The following is a 21259-nucleotide window of genomic DNA, read 5'->3' as shown; positions in this document are numbered from 1 at the left end:
AGGGATATACAGGCTCTGGGACAGTTGAAGACAGAGGAGTAGAGGGAAAAGTAGCAAGGGCCAGCCTATTCGGCCTGACTGCGGCCTCAGGGCAGTTGGGGGAGGAGAGAAGGTATCAGTGCTGCTTGGAGACTTGGCCTTGACTCTCCTGGGTCAAGAAGACCCATGATTCATCAAACACCAGTGCAGGCTTGTATCAGCTGTGTGGGCTTCCCCTGGGGCCAGGAGAAGGGGCTCAGTCTACCTCAATGTCACCATTTTGTAAAATGGGCACTCCTTCCCAGTCCCTCCTCCTGTCGTGGGGATTAGTCCCGAAGTTCCCTTTCTGGTCTGGGAGTCTGCTCTCAGATATGGGTAGGCAGAGGGTTAATGGTGTGGGCTGCCTGGGTGGTGCCAAGACTTTAGCATGGGTCGGTGTGGGGGGCGGGGAGGGTGCCCCAAGGGGAGGGTAAGTGGGAGGGGCAGAAAGAATGCCGCATGTCTGGGTTTCTCTACCTGAAAGACGGTAGGTAGGTGGGTGTCCAGGACTACATAGAGGTCTATTTTCGTGTGTGTTCCAGTGTGTGGGTGGCTGGGGGTGTGTTTTGGGTTTGCATAAGGCTGTGTGTTTGTGCATGTGTGCGCGTGTGGGCTGGGAGCTGCCAGGACAGAGCAGTGATTGTGCCCAGGCCCGTCCTGCCCCTCGGCGCCGCCCGCCGTGACTTGGCTGGGCCTGGCTCCATGAAAGGGGCCGTGTGCTCCTGGAGGGTTCCCGCCCCCCTGCCCGGCGCCCGTCCATCCCTCCCAGAGGTTTGCTGAAGGTGGAACATCCCACAGCTTCCCACCCTTCCTGCCCACGGACAGGGCGCTTCTGTCTGGGCCAAGGCAGAGTGGCTCCATCCCTCTTCCTGAGACGAGGGTTGGGGGCACAGAAAGAGCCTGTCTTTCCCCCCAAGCCCCTTCTCAGACAGGGAGGTGAAGCTTGGGCCAATGTCCCCCAGCAAGCCACCCTCTGCCAGGGCTCAGGTTGTGCCGGCATCTCCTGTCTCCCTGGGGGCACTCCTAGCGTGTTTATGAATGGGGACCTGAGTCCTGCCTCTGGGGACCCTAAGCATGAGGCTTACTTCCCTCATGATACTCTACTCTCATCTGTCAGCGGGCCCTTAGGACAAAGGGTCACCATGTGGGGAGTATCTCTGCCTAGGAGGCTCCCACGGTGCTCTCCCAGGCTGGCCAGGGGCAGGGTCTCAAGCGGGGGCCCCTTTTCCAGGCACTGGGGGTGGGGGTTGCTGCAGACCTTGATCCTTTTGAGTCTTCAAGACCCCTGGGGCTAGCCAGACTGTCTCTCCCTTTTTCTCTCCCTAATCTCCTCCGTCTCAGTCTTGGCCACTTAGCCACCTTGCTGCCTGTCTCTGCCTCTCCCTGTCTTTCTTTGCCGTTGGCTCTTTTTCCCCCTGCCTCGTGCTGGCTGTAACTGGGAGCACCACCCTTGCCCCAAGACAGTTTAGAGAGTGAGGCCTGGGGCCTCTTGCCTCCCCAGCCCTGCCCCCCACCCCCCAATCCTTGAGTGATGGCTTCCACAATGTCAAAGTTCTCTGCAGCTTTAGCATGCAGTAGGGTGCTTGGCTTTCTCTTTCCTGACAGACAAACGGAGGCTCCAGAGAAGCAGTTTGACAGAGAAGCAGAAAGCTGTCAGTTCTTGGCCCAGACACCTGTCTGAGCCCCGCCCATGCAGGCACCCCCCCACCCCACACCACTCCCAGGCAAGCAGTCCCTGTGTGCCCTGCTCCCAACACATTCCTGGTCGCCTGGGGGCAGCCAGGCGGCCCTACAGCCAGCATGCGTCATGGGCAGCCTCAGCAGCATTCCTGATGTCTGCTGCCGCCTGACTTTATAAGGGAGGAAGTTTGGGAGTCAGAGCTGCTGGGCAGGATGGCCAGTGGGGCATGCCCAGGGCCCGGGGGCAAAGGGGGGCAGTGGGAGAGCTGGACGTGTGTATGTTGGGGAGGTGTACCCAGTGGTACTGAGATGGAGCAGTAGGTGAGAGATGGTTGGGGAGAGAAGGGGGGGTCCATATTCATTCATTCATTCATTCATTCATTCATTCATTCTCAAATACAGCAATGCAGCCATGGAAAAGAAGAACCAATCTGGGGGAGACAGAAGGCATGAGAAAGATTTTAAAACCTTCTCCACAAAAACTGAACTCAGGGGTCCAGGCAGGCTTAAAGAAGGAGATGAAGGAGGAGAAACCAAGAGAGACACAGAAGGCTGGATGTCGGAGCAAGCCTGAGGCTGTGGATAGGAGTGAGGAGAGTGAGGCAGGGGCACTGCCAGCCAACTGGGGAGGGGGAGGGGTCCTGCTGTCCGGCGAAGCCAGACTTCTTCACCGTAGCTCCTTGGGGTTTGGCACCAAGTATGCAGATCCTGTTCCAGATCCACATCCTAGGCAGACAGGGGTGAGGCTGGGAGAGTCCTTCTGAGAAGTCAGAGGGGGGCTGTGGGGGAGTGCCCTAGGAGGGCCAAGGCAGGGATGAAGGGCTCTCTGTCTCCCCTATGGGTGTAATGTGGGTGGCCCTGTGTGAGAGTAAAGATGGGCCAGGTGCCCTGCCCCAGCAGCTGGGCCCACCCTGAGGTCACCCAGGTCCCGCAGAACTCAGGCCAGATCCCCTCCCCTTGTGCCTCCAAGGGATGTGCTTTTTCTTTACCAGCTTTCTGTCCCCAAGCCAGGGCACTTCCGAGGAGGCTAGGAAGGATGGAGACTTATTTAGAACCAGAGCTACAGACCCCGGGGCCAGTGGCGCTGAAGATCCCTGCACTGCCCCCTTCCATTTCAGAGCTGGGAAAGCAATGCCGTGTGCTGATACTCAGTCCCTTAGAGCATCCAAGACCTGTGCATGGTCACAGTGGGTGGCACATAGCCACGAATGTGACTGAGTGCAGGTCAGTGCCACGTATCACAGTGTGTGGAAGGGAGTGTGGGGCAGGTGAGGATGTGGTGCGATGGGTCCCGTCTGGCTCTAGATACTGGACATGACCTTTCCTGAGCATGCCTGACCCTGTGCCTACTTGGTGTCAGCCCCCACCTCAGCACGTCCCAAGGCTCAGTCCTTTCAACCGAGCTATCACCAAGCTTATTACCTCTGCGAGTAACCAGGGGGAAGGTTACAGGGAAAGACTTCAGGTCGGATCAAAGGGACAACATAACCTGCTCATGGTGGTGACAATGGGATCACAAGAGCCAAGCCCAGATGCTTACTACCTGCCAGGGCTAGCTGCCTGGGAGATGCACACACACCTGCGGACTCATAGCACTCACTGCTCTGGCTCTCCTGCCTCCCTGCTTCCAGCCTGAGAGTCCATAACCCAAGGCCACCTCAGAGGCCTGTTGACCACCTGCTCCTCTCTTACCCCACAAGCCACGCCCATAGGAACAACAGTAGTTTAGTTCAAAGTCACACGGAACTTAGACAAGTAGCTGTTCCTCTTGGCAGATAGTAGCTTCCCAGTAGAATGCAGGACGCCAGGCTCTATGTGTTCACGGCAAATGGCCTCCTCATCTCAACCCTATGGAAACCTCTGCCGGGGTCAATGTGGGCCTGTTCCTCTACATTCCAAGAACTCTTGAACCACAGGACTCACTGTCAGGGCAATTGACCTTCTGTTTGGTTGCAAGGTCAAGGAGGCCAGGGCAGGGCAACAGTTTTCTCAGCTATTGGCTGAATCCTGACCCTGGTCACTGGCTTCAGTGGCTCGTCCTCTAACCAAGAGCTTAGAAGCCACCCAAGCCAAGGGGTATATATATATATATTCATATATATATATATATATATATATATACACACACACACACATATATATGTATATATATCTATATATGTATATTTATATATATATATATATATTCCTATATATATATGTATATATATAAACATTTCCAATTTAGGGACCTCTTCTAGAAGGTGAGTATCCCTGAACTGGTGGATTAGGCGATGCTAAACTTGGTCCATAGACACTGACAGGGGCAGGGCTGGTACCCTGGGCTCCCAGCCACATGTCCCAACCCTGGGGCCATGTGTGGCACAGAGGAAGCGGGAGGGAAAATGAGAGGTTTGCTGGAAGAAGCAGCTCAGAGTCCACCCAGGCTGGAGGGCCGGGGTGGGGAGGAAGCAGGGCCTCAATTGCGTCTTTGTAGGAAGCCCGGTCGCTCCCCTAGCCTGAGGCACAGGGGGTGGGGCTGCTGTGGTATGGAGCAATTCTGAGAGGCTTTTCCTTGCCTTATAATTTTCCTCCTTGTGCAGGGAGACGGCTGGATTTCCAGGCCCTCTTCCATATCTCCTTTCCCCAGCTTTCCTGGCCCTGGGGGGATGGGGGGGCCCTCCTCTTAGAGGGCCCAGGCTGAGGTAGGGGGTCTCGCAGGGAAGAAACAGAGCAAGGGACCCTCCTCACCTGGCATTGGGCCTGCTCAACAGCCCCTTCCCCCAACAGGGTCCCGTGAGGTAGCTCCCATTTAACCGGTGAGGAAACTGAGGCTCAAAGAGGGCACCACCTGTGCTAAGGCGTCAGGAGGAGCAGTGGCAGAGTTGGATTTGAGCCCCTGTGCTCGGGGCTCTGGAGCTGGGTGTTGTGGTATCAGGGAGGGGCATGTGCACACAGAAGCAGTGGCGGGGGGGTTATTGTTGCGTGTGAATCGGAAGCGGGGCAGCGGGATGAGGGTGTGAGAGCTGGCCCCTTGCCTGGGGAAGACACACTTTTTCCCTTCCTGTTTTCAGGGTCTCCTGGGGTTGGGGAGAGCGAAGAAGGGAGGGGAGAGCCTTTGCTTTCCATGGTTGGCTTGGCAGCCGGCCTCTCCTGGTGTGGCTGGACGCGGGTCCGGTTCTGGGGCTGGCTGGATCAGGGAGGGCTCTTCTCCAGGGCTGGCTAAGGATGGCATGTTCCAAAAGCCAGTGATAAGTGTCAGCCATGCCCACTGGGGTCTTAGAGGTCAGGGAAGAGGGTGGAGAGGCAAGGGCGTGGGCAAGAAGCCTGGCCCAGGGGGGCTGTGGGGCCACCCCCTCTCTTGGGCTGAATCCAGAGTCAGAAAGCATGTGGCAGCCTGTTGCTCATCTCTGAGCTCCCTTTCAGCTCTGGGATGAGAAACCGTTAGGGGTAGGGCCCTTGGGGAGGTGCCTCGGGGCTTCCCCGAGCCTGGCAGACTGGGCTTGGAGACAGTGAGTGTGTGAGCTGGGAAGGGGGGTTAGCGGAAGCAATGACTGTTGGTCTGGACACAGGCCTGGACCAATTTGGCCCAGCTTGTGCTCAAGAGTCTGTGTGTCCTGGAGAAGCCACCGCTCCCTCTGCCTCAGTTCCCCTATCCGAAGGGGATAATCCCACAGGTGGAAGTCCCATGTCCAGGAGACCAGAGGAAGCAGGGGCTTGGGACAGGGACTACCTCCATCCACCCCCACCCCCCCCCAACACCTCCTAGCCACATGCAGCCATGTTCTCTTTGGCTTCAGTCTTCCCATCTGTGCAGCCTGGATGGGGAGCCTGACACAAACCTGGCTTGCCCAGCCCAGCTCAGCCGTTAGTGGCTGATAGAGAGGTGTGGTCACTACAGCAGGTATAGTGCAGCCACTTCTGGCCTAAGAGGCCACAAGCCCAACTCTCCGGGGCTCTGGGCCCACCTGCCAATGCCCCAGAGACATCTGTACCAGACACACCCAAGCCCACCCAGCTTCAGCCAGACTCAGTGTCATCTGTTCCCAAACCTGCCTGCCTTCCAGAGAAGGCCTCACCACCCACCCACTGCTGGGTGGAAATCTGAAAGTCGTTTTGGACATTCTCCCTCCTCCTTCCCCATGTTCCAACCATCTTGCCCCCAAATTCCCTTTCAAATTCATCTCCTCCTCTTGCTCTTCTGTGCCATCCCACAAGGCAGATGGTCACCATCCTTTGTCTGGCTCAATGAAGTTCCTGCCTTGTTTTGCTAATAGCAGCCACAGTTAACCCAAACTGAAAGTCACTCTGTCATCTACCCTTGTCTGGAAGCCTTCAATGGCTCCTCATTGCCCCACGATCAAGCCCCCACCCTAGTATGGCACTGAAAGTGCTGGGTGACCCTGCCCCAGCCCTGCCAGGTTTTCCTGGTCACCTCCCTTGAACATCCCACATGCCAGCCTCACTAGACCTTGGGCTGTTTTCCATCCACGACTGACAGGTCCCCACTCCCAGCCTTTGCTCAGGCTGGGCCTCCTGCCTGGCCAGCTCTTCTTCCCTCTCTGCCTGTGGAATGCCCTCCTGTTCCTTCGGACAGGACAGGAAGTCTTCCCCCACCCTTCCCCACAGCCCAAAGTTCCTTCTCTGCAAAGACGCTCAGCTGTGGCTTGGGGAGTTGTGCACTGTGGCCTCTCTGCTAACACCCTGTGTCTCCGGAACAAGACTGGCTCTGCTTGGTGAAGGGAGATGGGAAGCAGGGGGAGGGGTCCAACGTGGGGAGAGGGGCAGCTGTGTTCTCTCTGGTTGAGCCAGCCGCAGGGGCTCCGTCTGCAAGCTGGCCCCAGCTCTCTCCCCCACTGTGTCTCACCTCCCGGCTTCTCTTCAGTCCTCCTCTCCCTCCAGGACTCCAGTGCCCAGGCAGGGGGCTGGACACAATGGCTGGGGCGAGGTCGGGGACTGCCCCAGCCAGGGAGTGCTTTTCTGGGCCTGTGGTGACAGAGTCTGGTGCTTGTTTTTAAAGAAAATAGCATCAGAGCCCCTATTTATAGCTGGAGGCCATAGCCACAGACAGGAGATGGCTGGGGCTGAGGTTGTGCAGGCTCCCGCTCAGGCAGGGGCTGGGGGTGGGGCCATTCCCAGGCCCCCTGCCCCCCTTTCTCAGCCTCTGAGGAAGTGCCCGTGGGATCCTGACATCCCCTATGACAGGATGACAGGATGACAGGATGACAGGATGTAGCCTGTGCTTTGGGGTGGGGGAAGGAGGGGACTTGGGTGAGGGGATGGAAAATTTCTCTCAGGATTGGTCCCTGGGGCCCAGAGCCCCTTGTGGGAATGCGTGGAGGTGAGGGTGTGTTGTGTCTGCTGGGAAGACAAGGAAGGACCTGTTGGGGGTTGCCGGATGCAGAGGCAGTGCTCTGGGTTGCCACGGGGACGGGGATGGGTGAAGGAAAGGGAACAGAGCAGGGTCAGAGACCGAGAGACAGACACGGGGAAGAGACAGAGGGGTGGGGGAAGAGAGGCCTGTAGCTTGGCTGACACCATGTGGAGAAGGGGATAGAGAAGCCAGAAGAGACTTCAAGTGGAAGCCTCTGTGCCACAGAAAGTCTTCATGGTGCTCTGGGCAGTGTGGTCAAGGTCTGAGCTGGATCCAGTAAGGAACGGCCTGAACTAAGCATCTCTGTGCCCATCACCCCAGGAGGCCAAGCCTTGCCCACTCCCACCACTGCAGGGCCCAGGGCCTGGAGACCCTCAGTCTCAGGGTGGAGGGCCAGACCTGTTGGAGGCTAAGAAAAGCTGTGGGGGCATGGTGGACCCCGATGGGCTTTGTCACCAAGATTCCCTGAAAGACGGTCCTGGGCTGATGAGGCAAGGTAGTGCCAGGGCCATTGGGGACAGGCCTGAGCCCTGGCTTGCTAGGGGGCGGATTCCCCCAGGCCTGGAGGTGTTACTGGCAGAGGCTGCGGCCTGGGCTCACACCTGCCGCCAGCCTCTATTCGGACCCCTCCCTTGGTTGTGCCGTTGGAGGCTGTGGCGTGGCTGTAGCCTGAGGCATGTGTCATGGAGCCATGGCCACAACCAGTGACTCAGACAGTTAAAAAAAGGAGCAGCTTGGAGCGGTGACTCAACTGGCTCTGGAGGGGCTGGGTGGGTCCGGCTGGTACAAAATGGGGTGGTCTGGGTTTATTTTTGGTAGGGTGGGGCTGGGGCAAGGGGGTGGAAGATGGGAACCGGGGGTGGAGGAGGGCCGCTACCCTCATCTCGGGAGAGCCCCGGCGCTTCATGCCAACTTGGGAAAATGGTTTCTAGGTGCCGGGGAGCTCAGGCAGGCTGGGCCGCCTCTCCGCCTCCCTTCCAGGCCCAGCCCACTTTGCTGTATGGCCCCAGACAAGCAGCTGGCTGTCTCTGGACAGAAGCAGAGCCCCCTGTCCTATTCTCAAGAGGCTTGAGCTCAGAACTTTACAGCTGACCTTGGGGACTGAATATTCTACCCAGAGGCCCAGAGAGGGAGAGTCTGCCCAAAGCCACACAGCAGGGCTAGGTATCCCAAGGACTGTGGTTGCACAGCTGGCTCCGGTCCCTACAACATCTCTCCTGCCTCAAGGCTGTCAACAGTTGGAGGGACAGGCCCCCATCTGAGTACCTGACTCTGGTGGAGCTCAGCTGGGCTTCAGATGGATGGCCGGAAACACACAGGCGCCAGATGCTGAAAGATGGAGCCTCAGCCGGGGGCGGGTGCCTGGATTCTATTAGAACATCCGGGGAGCTGGCTGAGCTGTGCCCAGTGGTCTTTTGAGAAGAGGCTATGGGGGTGAAGGCAGAGGATGCCCACATACCGGGATCTTAACCTGAGTGCCCAGCCCCTGCCCAGCCTCTTATCTAGAGTGTACCTACAGCTGGCACTCTCTGCAGCCAGTTTCCGAGACTCACTTCCTCTCACCTCCGCCAGCTCTGGTCTCACACATACATGGACTTGGGCATCACCAACACCCCCAATGGGTCCAAGCAGCTCAAGGCAGAGAGGGTCCCTCACTCCCTCAGTCTGGATTCTGTTCCTCATGATGCAGTGACTGTGCTTAAGGAGCAGTGCAACAGCCCCATGGGAGCTGTGGAAGCCATTTCACGTCACCAGGCCCTGCCTTCCACCCTGACCTCCAGAGGGGCCCCAGGCGTGGGCAGGGAGCAGGAAAAAGATGGGTGTCTAGGCTCCCCATCCTACAAAAGTTCCCGGTGCCTGCTCATTCATTCCCACCCATCTGCTCTCAGAGTCTGAGTGTCATTTGCTCATTCTTTCAACACATACTGATTGTGTTGCACCCAGGGCCAATGATCCATCTGAGGGGCTGTTAGGCTTTGGGATGGGGCTGGGAAGGGCTTTCCTGCTGCTCCTCGCAGTGGGAGAGGTGTTTGGGCCTCTGTCCAGGGAGTTGGCCGGATGCAGGACCCCCTCCCCCTTTCCGAAGGGTTCTGGGCAGACAGCAGCTGGCTGAGAGCTCCCTTGAGAACCCACCTCCCCTTTTCCATGTCACTGAGTCCCACACAGACTTGTTCACAGGGCTGCCTCATCCAATCCCCTACTCTGGAACCTTTCTCAAAGAATCCCCTTATTGCTAGGCTGCCCCTACTCCAGAAGAAAATGGTAATAACAGAAAATGCAGCCTCAGGAGCGGGTACCTACTAAGCATTTACTCTGGCAAAGGGCTTGAGTCCTCAACACACGTAGGAGGTAGGAATCATTTATCCCCATTTTACAGAGAAGACTGAAGCTCAGAAAGGTCAGATCACTTCCTGAGGTCATGCATCAAGTGGTAGGGCTGGAATTTGATCCTCGGCTCTCTAATACCGTGTTCCTTACCACTGTGTGCCTGTTCTCCTGCCTCCCCCAGCCCTGTAGAGGTTCCTGGAGCTGAGGACTCCGAGGAGGGAGAGGTGGAGTGAGTCAGGACTGAAGGGCGGGAGAAGGCACACTCTTAGCTGCTCCAAGGCACCCAAAAAGGGTGATTTGTTCCTTCCCTGACCATGGTGGGAAGTGTGTGTGTGTGTGTGTGTGTGTGTGTGTGTGTGTATGTGTGTGTGTCTGGGCCTGAGGCTGGCCTGGCCAGCCTCCAACTGCAGGAGAGCTGGGCTGGCCCCAGCTGCTGTGCACAGGGAAGGGGCAGGGAGGGGTTGGAGTCGTGGGAATCAGCATCCTGGGCCCACTGATATTTATAGCTGGCCCCTCCTGAAATGTGGGTGGGGGAGGGTTGCTCTTAGGTGGGAAAGGAAGTTGGTCTCCTCTCTCCAGCCCCCACCATCTCCCCAGAGAGCAGGCTGGCTCAGGCCAGAGGCCCTGCTTCGGCCCTGGAGTTGGGGGGTATGAATCCTGAGCTGGAGGTTTCCCCCAGGACCGCTGGCTACAGGCTTGGATACTCTCCTTGCTAGGCCTTGAGCCTGGCTGCTGAGCACCACTGTATGGTGTGTGTGTGTGTGCACGCATGCATGTACATGTACCTATTGGGCATCGTACTGATGGAAGTCACGGACTAGGGGGCAGAAAGGCCTGTAACCCCATAGTGAAGGAGGGCAGGGCCCCAGGAAGGAGACCACCAGGCTGTGGCCCTCAGCAATCAATGGTTGGAAAAGGTCCACAGAGGTGGAGGTGCTGGAGCTAGACCCTGAAGGATGAGGAGAAACAGAGAAGACCAGTTCCAGGGAACAGCTTGAACAAAGGTGGAGGAGTGCCAGGGATTATGGATTATTACCTGATGGCCGAGTTCATCAGCCACTCTTTGGGACACAGGATGACATTGAATGCCGAGGTTGATATATCGGAGGGGGAGGGAGGGCCCAGCAGGTGTCTTTGGGCCTCTACAGGAGGCTCAGGAATGTCCCGTTTGTTTCTAGGAACAGCAGGAATGGGATGTTGGGGCAGCAGAGGCCAGTCCCCATCCTGGCTGGGAGAAAGCTGGGATTGTGTTCTGCTCCCTGCCTTCAGGCCCCCAGACCTGTTCCATCTGGGAAAGGACATCTTCCAGGGGCCCTTGGTATCCGTTTTGATATGGATTCTTTGAAAGCCAAGAAGTTCTTCCTTGTATCTGACCTGAGTCTCCCCTGCTCTCAGTATGTTTCAACTCAAAGCAATTCCTTGGTTTTCAAGTCTTTTTTTCCATTTTTTTAAAAAGCCACAGAACACTTTGCCAAAACCACATCCTACACAAAAGCCAAATCTGTAAACATGCTCATGGAGCTGCTATGCGTGAATTGGGGTGGGGCCGGCTTCCCACATTCCCGGGCTTAGCCACCTCTGAATGTAAAGCCTGGAACACCTTGGGCATAGTCTGAAAACCCCTGGTTGACTCAGTGATCAATATGCCCTTCTGTGGGCTCAGTCCTGTGTGGAGCAAGGCAGTGGATACCCCTGGTCTGCCTGCAGGAAGCTGCTGGTCCTGTGGCAAGGCCACCACCCAAACCAGGATACAAGGACACAGGGCAGGGAGGCTAGCCCCCACCCTGCTAAGACTTGGTATGTGATTCTGAGAAAGTAGTCTCCCCTCCCTGGGCCCCAGTTTCCTTACGAACCAGGGGGGACTCATCTGGGTGGGGAACCCCTGTAGTAAGGTCTGGGAGGGGAGGCAGCTCACTGACCCACCATGACTATTAAGCCGTGAGGAAGACACACACTGAAATGGATTAGCACGAGCCGTGGCCGGAGGCCTGGCTCAAGCACATCGGAGCCACCAGAGCTGGCTCCACCACAGGCTGGGAATGGCTGGGTCTGGGCAGGAGCTCGGCGGGAGGAAGGAATGGTCAACAGGACAGGCACTGTTCAGAGCTCGGGGAGCCATGCCACCAGGCCACCTTGATGGCAGCCCTCAGTGCTGCTGCCCTACATCTGAGGCGATCATGGCTTCATTTGCCACCGCAACCCTCAAGGGGGGTAGGGGACTTTCCCGAAGAGGATCTGCTTATGCTGTGACAAAGTAGTGAGGGTCCAGAGAGGTGGGGTATAGGGACACAGGAGCTGTTTCTCCCTTGAAGACCTGACTCTCTTCCCTACTGGGGGGGGGGGGGGGGGCGGTGCCTGGGCCCACTGCAGGGTGACTACCTTCCTGGCCCGATCTGGGCTGTTGTTGAGTGGTAAGACTGTGGCCTGTGTGCCCAGAGAGTTGCCTAAGGCTGGGCCCTGCATTTCTGTGAGCCTCAGTTTCCTCATCTATAAAATGGGGAATGTTTCATAAACATAAAATGTTTCTTGACTTGCAGCGCTGCTGTGAGGCTGTGGCCCAACATGGTTAGTGTCCCCCATGGGATGTCTCTGGAGGTAGGGGCCCAATTGTAAGATGGCTCCACCCTCTCCCTTGTTGGGAATGATGCGCCCTTCTGAGAAGCCGAGAGAGCTAGGAGCCCCTACCCTGGGGAGAATCCAAGTACAAAGTTGTTCACACAAACCCGGTTCATTCCAAAATCACTCACGTACGTTGAGTAATAATGATAATGTAGTACTTTTGAAACTGGACATATGCTGGGGCAGGGAGTACAGTGGAGGCAAGAGGGGAGCGGGGTGGGGTCAGGAGTTGGGGAGAGGCTGTGAAGGAGCAGACCAGCAGGGGAGCAGGCTCGAGTCCTGGAGGAAGGCTCCTTGTTCATTCGTTCCTGGCATTGAGTAGGAGCCACAGCACAGCACGGCACCCCCTGCCCCCCTCCTGTCCTCGCCTCCTCATCCCGGGCACCGCCCAGCCCAGGTCTGTGAGTGAGCTGGCTGTGGACGTAGTTGTGCATACTCACGTGCACACCCACATTTGTGTGCGCCAGTGAGTGTGTACGTCAGGGCTATTTCCAACTCCCCCTCCCCTGCCTGCCCCCTCCTGGGCAGCTCGCCCAGTTCCCAGAAGCAGCCTATACGCTTCCTTTGAAAGCTCCACGCACAGCCTGCTCCCCTCCTGCAGTCACTGCCAGCCGCCTGGCCCACCTGGCAGCCCCCTCCACAGCCCCCGGGGCAGGCAGCACTGAAAGACCCTTCTTGTCCTGCCCTGGAGGGCAGGCGAACGTTGGGTGAGGGGTGGCTCAGTTATACTTGGTTCTTGAACAGCTTTTCCAGAGTCTGGGTGGCCCGGGCCAAGGGCCTGGCCTCTGCCCTGCCCCAGAGGCCCCAGAGGCAGTAAGCTCACCTGCGCATACACACACACACACACACACACACACACACACACACACGCTCGTGTGCCTCAGAGGCTGTCTCCAGTACCATTAGTACCCCAGAGGATCCCTAGAGGCAGAAGAATCTACCCTGATTCAATTCCTTGCACTTGATGCCTCCATGGCCCTGTTCTCTAAGCTGCCCCCATCAGTTCAGAGTCCTCACGCGGGGAATGCAGAACCCTCCTTACCAGGAACTCCTGCCCCACCCAGTCCGACTTCAACCTTCTGTCTTTCACCCTCTGTCTTTCAAAGTCAGCTGTGCCAGCCAGGTAAGAGGTATGGGGGCCACTGGCCCCACGGGCTCTGTGTTCACTCTGACCTCTCAATTTTACTCATGCTGTTCCCCTGACTGGAACGCCATCTCCACATCAGCTCAAACCCAATCTCCTGCACTGCTTGTCCCTCTGTTGAAGGCCTCCCATAGGGCTCAGAAGGAGCTGGACACCACACTTATCATCCACACCGTGTCCGCATGGCTCTAGCCTAAGGTCCCACGCAGGTAGGGAGCTCCCTCAGAGCAGGGATGGGGGCTCTTCCTGGGCTGCCAGGATCCTCTGTGGGACCTAGAACACTTTGCTCTCTTTCAGGGGTCTGAGTTTCCCAGTCTGTACCATTGGAAGTTTGGCCCAGATGGTCTCCAATGGGGCTTGATTCCCAGGCCTCATGGCCTAGGTGCTCTGGAATGTTGATGAATGTAGGGAAAACATCCCAGTGCACCTCACTCTGATACCTGAGACCTTGAGGGCCTTTGGGGTTGGGGTTTCCAGTAAGGATGGGAGTGATGCCTTCCTCAGGTAGGGGGCCTGATCCTACCAGGGGAGGGAAGTAAGGCAGGCATGGTGACAGAGATGGGTTGTTGAAGGGGAATCTGCCTGGGAGTGGGGGAGAAGATACCAGCCCTCCTGCCCCCTCCCCACTTCCAAATTCTTCCTAAAGGTAGGGACTGGCTTAACATTATAAAACCCCACTGGTGCCATGCCACTTTTCTGCTCTAAAATCTTCATCGGTTCCCTGTTGCCAACAGAACATAGGCTGTGGGCCGTATTCTGCCATTTAAGGATTCTGTGCCCCAGTCCAATGGCTCTTCCTGGCTTGTGCTCAAAATATGCCTTCTAACCAGGCTGCTGGTCTTCCTATCTCAACATGATCTGCTCATATCCACCTTAGTGCCTTAGCTCAGGCGGAGCTCCTGCCTAGAATACTGACCCCCTTCCCATCCTCCGAGCCTTGGCTCAAGGATCACCCTCGGCCCTGCCCCAGCTTGCCTGTCAATTTCTCTTCCCCATACTCTTCATCTGGATCTTTGCAGACATGATAGGATCTGTTGTTTGAGTTTTAATTTGCTTTTCTGTCTCCTAAAAGAGTTCAAGTTTAGCCTATCCATTTCTGTGTACTCCTCATTGCCCAGCACCATGCTTGTACGTTTTTGTTGCTGAGAAGGTATTTGAGAATGGCTCTCGGTTGAAGCCCAAGGAGATGGGGGTGCTGGAATCTCTTGGCTGGAGTCTGCAGGTTGGATAAGCACCCTTTTCCAGTCACCTTAGATGGCCCCTTCCCACCTCTCCAGAGGCCCAGCCCATCACCCAGACCCTGAGACTTTGAAGGAGGGGGTCCCTGGGAACAGAAGCAAGGAGCCTGGGGATCTAGCTCTGACTCACCCCAGTGGGGGGTCCTCCCCTGACTCATTTCCCCTCTGGGTACCTCGTGATGCTGTCCATTAGAGCTGGCTTCCTTATGTGATGGGGAGCAGGGTGTGGCCTGGGCCCCTGGAAGGGAGATTCAGGCCCTTCTGTTCAAAGTTGCTTTTGGGAATGTTCCTGAAAGATGTAGGCTGAAGCACTACATACATTAGTATGATTCATACATGGGTAGTAATGACTGATAGGCCCCGAGGCCACAGTTCTTACGGCCTTACCTCAAGGAGAATGCTGTGATGGCGGACTTCTGGCATTTAACAGAAAGGACATGCACCCTGGTGCCTCTCAGAAGGTGAACTGCCACTCAGTCTCTGCTGGGGTCAAGCACCAATGGTGGGGACAGGGAAATGTGGTGGGGGTTGCCCAGGGCTGTCTGAGGGACGAGCTCCTGCCGGGGTGCAGGATATCTGAGGGGCTCTAGGAGGCTGAGCCTGTCACTAACCAGGCCTTCTGAGTTAGGAGAGTGGGGAGAGGAGACAGGAGCTAGAGAGGAGAGCAGGAGGAAGGTGGTGAAGAGGCCGTACAGTCAAATGCACCTGGGGCCGAGCAGGGTCCCAGAGTGGTTGGAGGAAACCAGGGGAAGCGGCAGGCGGGAGAGACTGAGGTACATGTGGGACCCCATGGAGGGTGGGGCAGGGTGGCTCCCTCCCCATTTCTCACCATTCCTGGGCTGGACTGCTGAGTCTGGGGTACTGGCTTCTTGCTGTCGCTGAGTGTCCTGTGGGCACCAGTGCCGTCACCAAAAGCCTGCTGGGCTCAGGGAGCCCAGACAGCATTGGGCAGCCCCACTGGGTATAGCGGACTATCCTGCACGGAGGCCACACCCTAGGCCGACGGACTGGGGCCAGCCTCAGACAGCCAGAGCCCACAGAAGCCTCAAGATGGAGAGCTATCACGGGGGGATCTTGCTTCTACCCAGGACTGGAAGCCCCAGAGAGCCCAGCCTGGAATGGCAGGAGCTTGTCTCCCAGTGGGGGCTACTTCTGGGCCCTCTTGTCCCATTTTTCTACCTCAGGAGCCCCCCACAGCTCTGGCAGTCTGGGTTGGGGGTCTCAGGCCCCTTACTCACCTGCGGATGAAGGTCTGGCCAACATGACCAGGGTCAAAGCCAGGGCCAGGGCCAGGGCAGGGGCTGGAGGCGGAGGCTGCTGGCCGGAGCTCATCGCGGCCCGGCTGTGCAGCAGGATCGGCGAGGAGGAGCCGAGCAGAGTGGCAGTAGGGAGCCCGGACACCGAAGGCGCCAAGGCGCGGGCTGAGACAAGGCTGCTCTACGCCGCGGGCTGGGGCTCTGGAGCTGCCCGCGCCGCCACCGCCTTACTTAACTCCGGGGGCGGGGCAGGCGCCGACCCGCGCTCCGGTTTCAGGCTGGGGCTCCCCCGTTGGCCCCCCTCACCCCCAACTTTCTTAAAGGGCCCGTGCTGGGCTGCCTCCTCCCCGGGCAGGGGTGAGAGGACCCTTATAGCTCCGTTAGACCCAGGCTCCACCCTGGAGTTTTGGAACAAAGTCGCAGGGGAGCCTAGATCCAAGCCCTCCCTGAGCTCTGACCCAAGGGCTCCAGGAGACCCCCTCTGGGAGGAGACCTGAGCTGGGCAAGCCCCCTCACTTACCTCACTTGTCTCTCTCCTGCCCTGCAGGGATTGGTGTGTGTGTGTGTGTGTGTGTGTGTGTCTGCTCCAGGCCTAGGAGGACAGCTGTCTACCACTACAGAGACTGCTTTGGGGCTGCTTTCTCTGAGGCCTCTTCGGGTCTTCATTTGGACAGAGAGGCACTGGTCTGAGGTTCTGCACTGCTCTGTGTCCTCTGGCATTGTGACCTTGACCGTCTCTGCCCTGCAGAGCCTCCACTTCCCAGCCTGTAAAGGAGAGATGTTCTAGACTCTCCCACAAGGCAGGAGGGATTCTCAATCCCACAGTATTATTTGCTTCAAAATAACCCTGTGAGGTGAGTGAGAACCACTCCCCCCACCCCTCATTTTACGGAGGAGAAAACTGTGGCTCAGAGCCGGAAGTGGTTCTTACAAGGCCCGAGGGGGAGTGTAGGTCCCTGGCCCTTTGGGACTAGAACCCCGGGCATCCTAACACCTGAATGCAGGTGTCTCAACTTCCTGGGGCCGCCTCCTGGAAATCTGGCCCCGGATTTAGCTCCCACCTAAAAGCTTTTGAGCCCTGCTCCTCTTGGCTCCCCCGCCAGGCAACAACATCAGTCTTGTCCCAAACCACAGGAGAGAGGGCACTCCTGAGACAGAACGTCCAACCCCGGAGACTCTGCCCGCTCTCTGCCTGGCCCCAGCATCTGCATCGCCTGGCCTCAGCTTCTCTGTCCAGCAGATGGGTGGAAGAGTGCCCCAGAGTGCTGTCCCCTCCCTTCTCTCAACAGAATCCTTCTTTCACACCTGCCTGCTCTAGCCTGCTCCCACCCCCACCCCACCAGCACTCTCTTCCCAGCTCCTCCCCACCTTTAAATATTTCTTATTAAAAAAATTATAAATTATATATTATAATGTATATTATATGTATAAATATTATATATTATATTAGTTTCAGATGTACACCATAGTGGTATATATATATTACAAAAGGCTCACCACAATGAGTATAGTTACCATCTTTCATCATACAAAGTTATAACAATATTATCGACTATTCCCTGTGCTGTTCTTTTCATCCCCATGATGTATTTATTTTATAACTGGAAGTTTATACTTCTTAATCCCCTTCCTACTTTGCACCCCCCCCCCCGACAATTGCCAGTTTGTTCTCTGTATTTATGACTGTGCTTCTGTTATTGTTTGTTTGTTCATTTGTTTTTTATTTTATGTATTTATTTTGAGAGAGAGGGAGAGTGCGCATTTGAGCTGGGGAGGGGCAGAGAAAGAGAGAGAGAGAGAGAGAGAGAGAGAGAGAGAGAGAGAGAATCTTAAGCAGTCTCCACGCTCAGTGTGGAGCCCACCTACAGGCTCGATCTCACAACCATGAGATCATGACCCGAGCTGAAATCAAGAGTTGGACGCTTAACCGACTGAACCACCCAGGCGCTCCTGTTTTGTTTTTTAGATTCCACATATAAGTGAAACCATACGGTATTTGACTTTGTATGACTTATTTCATTTAGCATCATACCCTCTAACTCCATTCATGTCATTGCAAAGGGCAAGGTTTCGCTCTTTTCATTTTATGGCTGAGTAATGTTGCTTTGTACATATACACAACATCTTCTTTATACATTCATCTGCCGATGGACACTGGGGCTGCTTCCATATCTTGGCTGTTGTAAATAATGCTGCTGTGACCAGAGGGGTGCATGTAACCTTTGGAATTGGTGTTTCTGATTTCTTCTTCCTGGAAGTGGAAATATTGGATCGTATGGTACTTCTAATTTTAGTTTTTTGAGGAAACTCCACACTGTTTTTCAGAGTGTCCAAGCCCTCTCTTTCACTAGTGACTGTCCTCCCCAGTATAATGACACTTCATAGTTTGCAACAAAATTGAGCCCCATTTTGCAGATGAAGAAACTGAGGTTGAGAGACATTAAGGGGCTTGAGCGAGTCTACACAGCTGCGAAGATGTGGAACCAGGTCTTTGACCCCAAGCCCAGTGCTCTTAACCACCACAGCGTAGTATGATGGTGTGGTGTCTGTGTGGTGTTTGTAAATGCTGATGTTGGACCTAGGCCCTGAGTTCGAATCCCAGCTCTCCTACTTAGCTGTCCAACCTTGAACAAGTTGCTTCACCTCTCCCGTGACTCGGTTTTTTCCTTTGTACAATTGGGTCAGTGAGGATTCCGTGCACTGGTGTACCTCATATGCCTAGCCCGGGGCCTGGCATGCAGCAGACGTTCCATAGACACTTGTCCTTTCTCTTCCTTCTCTGTAGTCCTCACGTCCTTCTGCCCCTCACAGTTTGTACACAGCTTCATACCTGTTGCCTCCCTTGATGAAAAGTCAGCCCCTTGAGGGCTGCTTCTTTATGAATCAAAAAACTTGGGTGGAGATTTCTACCCACCCCATCTGCCCTCCCCTTCCCTCCCCCTCCCTCTCCTCCCTTCCTTCCCCCTTCCCATCTTCTCTCATCTCCCCGAATCCCACCCACGCAGACTTACCCACCACTACCGGGAGTATGTCTGTGGAGCCTCCAGACGAGTTCCCGCCCACAGCTGAGGTTCAAGTCAGGATTAGGTCGCAGCCTCCCCCTGCCTCGTTGCTAGCTAGGGAGAGAAACACAGGCCTGGAAAAATAATGGCAACGAGCACAGCAGTACTAACCCACACTTGCTTGTCTGCTGGGGCTTCCCAGTTTACAAAACATTCACCTGATCTCTTGACAACCCTGGGAAGTATGCGTGTTGGGGGATAGTGTTCCCTTTGCGCTGATGAGAAAACTGAGGCTCTAGTGGAGATACAGGATACTGGGGCTCCTGCACACAAAGCTTGGCCTTTGTTTAGCCTGTAGCCCAGGGCTGGAACCCTGGATAGGTGCTGAGCGACATCATGCCAGCAGACTGGCAGAAAGTTGAGGCCCCATGTTGCTTTGGAACTGATCTCTGACCACCTCCTGCTGTCTCAAGAGCAAAGGTTGTTGGACCCGGCAGTGCCTGCTTCTCATTTGTCCCCTCCCTGGCCTCCTCAGCAGGCCTCCCTGGGACCCTGAAGGCCAGGTCCTGAGCAGAACTGACCAGGACCCATCTATGTCACGAAGTTCTCTGGCGTGGGCTGGCCAGGTGCCCTCGGTGACCGTCTCTGAGTGCCTCTGCCTTCCCGGCCATATCTCAACTTCCTCCAGGAAGCCCTCCCAGTCCTTTCTGCCTTTCCACAAACTCCCTGGAGTAGTGATCTCTTCTCCTGGTGCCTCCCAGGGCATCCCTAGCCTGGTCAGGAGGTGTTACTCAATGCCTCCCTTTCCCCTAGACTGACTTCTTCTCAGCAAGGTACTGCACAACACTTGGGGCAAGGGAGAGGAAAACCCAGAACACTCTTGAAGAATGAAAAAGGATGTCCACACCTCAGGTGAAGGGGGATTCAAAGTGTCCTGAAGCTTCAGAGACCTGTGGCATGTGCTGCCTCAGTTTCTCCAAGTGATCTGCCTCTGGGAGAACAAGACAACAGAAAGCCCAGCATCACCTACTTCCCTACCAGCAGAGTTCAGCTAAGACGCTGGACACGTACTCCTGGTCACTCTCACCCTCAATGATTCTTGGACTCAGTGCCGGCTCTGGCAGCAGCTATGGCTTGGTCCTGCCCCTGGCCAACGCCTGGCAGTCTGAGCGCCTCTGTGTTTTGCACTCTGACCACATGGGCTCCACCCAGAGAACCTGTGGCCGAAGCCAGCGTGCTGGTAAATGGTGGGTACTTATGCCCCAGATGGAGTGGCGTGTGCACTGGGGTGTACTCCAGCTGCCCAGGTCCTGCCCTCAGGGAATTGGCCTTCTGCCATGAAGGACACGGAACCCAGGCCACTACTGCGCAAGGGGACACAAGCTTTTGGCCCCAGTTCCGTGGCCCTGCAGTCTCATGGCCAGGGGCTCCCAGGCCTGGGCTTCTGACCCGGGCCTCTGCTGGGAGTGGTCTTGCTTCTGTTCCTGGCTGGAGGCATCCATGGGGCTCCTGTAAGCGCAGGCAGCCTGGCTCAGGAGGGGCGGGGGCAGCTATTCCCAACAATTACACAATTCAGGAGCTCAGAAGTTGTGTTTGCTGTCTTCAGGAGCCAGCTGCGAATGGGAGGCTAGTGGCAAGGCTTTGCTCTGATCGGGGGCAGGCTTTGAGCCACACCCACACCCTGCAGGGGAGACAGGGGTGAGGGGTGGTGCAGGATCCCCTCAGAGCCTCTGGTCCAAGGGGCAGGACTCATTTTCCACACCGTGTTCACAAAAGCTGTGGCTTCAGTGGCTATGAGCAGCTGGCCACAGCTGACTCCCCTGGGGTCATGCTATTTCTAAATGTTGGTTCATGCTATTAACCCCTGCTGTGCTCCACCAGCAGACATCGGCAGCCTGCAGAGAGTACCTCTGGGAGGGGGGGAAGGAAGAATCCTTGTCTGGATGGAAACTTTGTGAACATACTTGCTCCGAGTCTAGCACGGGGCAGGCAACTTTGGGGGTTAGGGCAGGGCTCCTGAAAGAGGGATGTAAAATACCTGCTCAGGATGGAAATGAAGCTTGTGATGGGCGTTAGGAGACGTGGGTCTGAGCTGGCGGCTGGGCAGGGCAGTGGAAAGAATGTCGGGTCAGGAGCCAGAGGTCCAGTTCTGCCAAGCCTTTTCTGTGTGGCCTCAGGTGAGTCACTTCGCATCTCTGCACCTCTTCTCTCGTCTGTACGTTGTAGAACCGCCATGGTGCTTGCACGATGTTTTCCAGCAGAGATGCTGGCGCTTTATAAACCACGAAGGGCAGTGCCTGGTGGTTATGATGACGGCAACCGTTGATGCCAGGGTCCTACTCTCTGAGCGACTCCCAGGTGTCCCTTGAAGGAAAGGCAAGATGGACAGCCAAGAGACAGCCAGAGCATGCTGACAGAGCTGTCTTCAGCCTGTGTGGGGCTCAGTGAGGATGCCGCCCTACATGAGAACACTGAAGTTCAGCCCCTACTGACCCCATTGGCTCGCTCTCCTTATACAGTGAAATCCTGTGGTAGCCAGCCTCCAAGATGGCCCTCTGTAGTCCCCCACCTTCTGGCATTTGCACCCTTGTTTAGCCACCTCCCACACTGAATAGGGCTGA

At 56.3% G+C, this 21259-nt stretch overlaps 1 protein-coding gene and 1 long non-coding RNA gene across 2 annotated transcripts in view; both read right to left on the bottom strand.

Annotated features, from left to right (window-relative positions):
- CSPG4 (chondroitin sulfate proteoglycan 4) overlaps positions 1-15859 on the bottom strand; it is a 40687-nt gene extending 24828 nt beyond the window's left edge. Inside the window, exon 1 of the mRNA XM_019441381.2 lies at positions 15619-15859. Coding sequence (XP_019296926.2) covers positions 15619-15712 — 94 coding nt within the window. The 5' untranslated portion in view covers positions 15713-15859. The remainder of the gene's footprint in view (positions 1-15618) is intronic.
- Positions 15860-17755: 1896 nt separating this feature from the next.
- LOC109262658 (uncharacterized) lies at positions 17756-21259 on the bottom strand. The gene is made up of 3 exons (XR_008416914.1): positions 20677-21259; positions 18648-18752; positions 17756-18477 (listed from the first exon to the last, which is right to left on the bottom strand). It is a non-coding gene; the product is annotated as an uncharacterized LOC109262658 (long non-coding RNA).

This window comes from Panthera pardus, unplaced genomic scaffold (assembly GCF_024362965.1).
Source record: "Panthera pardus isolate Hobbes unplaced genomic scaffold, ASM2436296v1 HiC_scaffold_24, whole genome shotgun sequence".
NCBI lineage: Eukaryota > Metazoa > Chordata > Mammalia > Carnivora > Felidae > Panthera > Panthera pardus.
The sequence above is the reverse complement of the archived record's forward strand: the minus strand, read 5'-3'. Positions and strand labels throughout refer to the sequence as shown.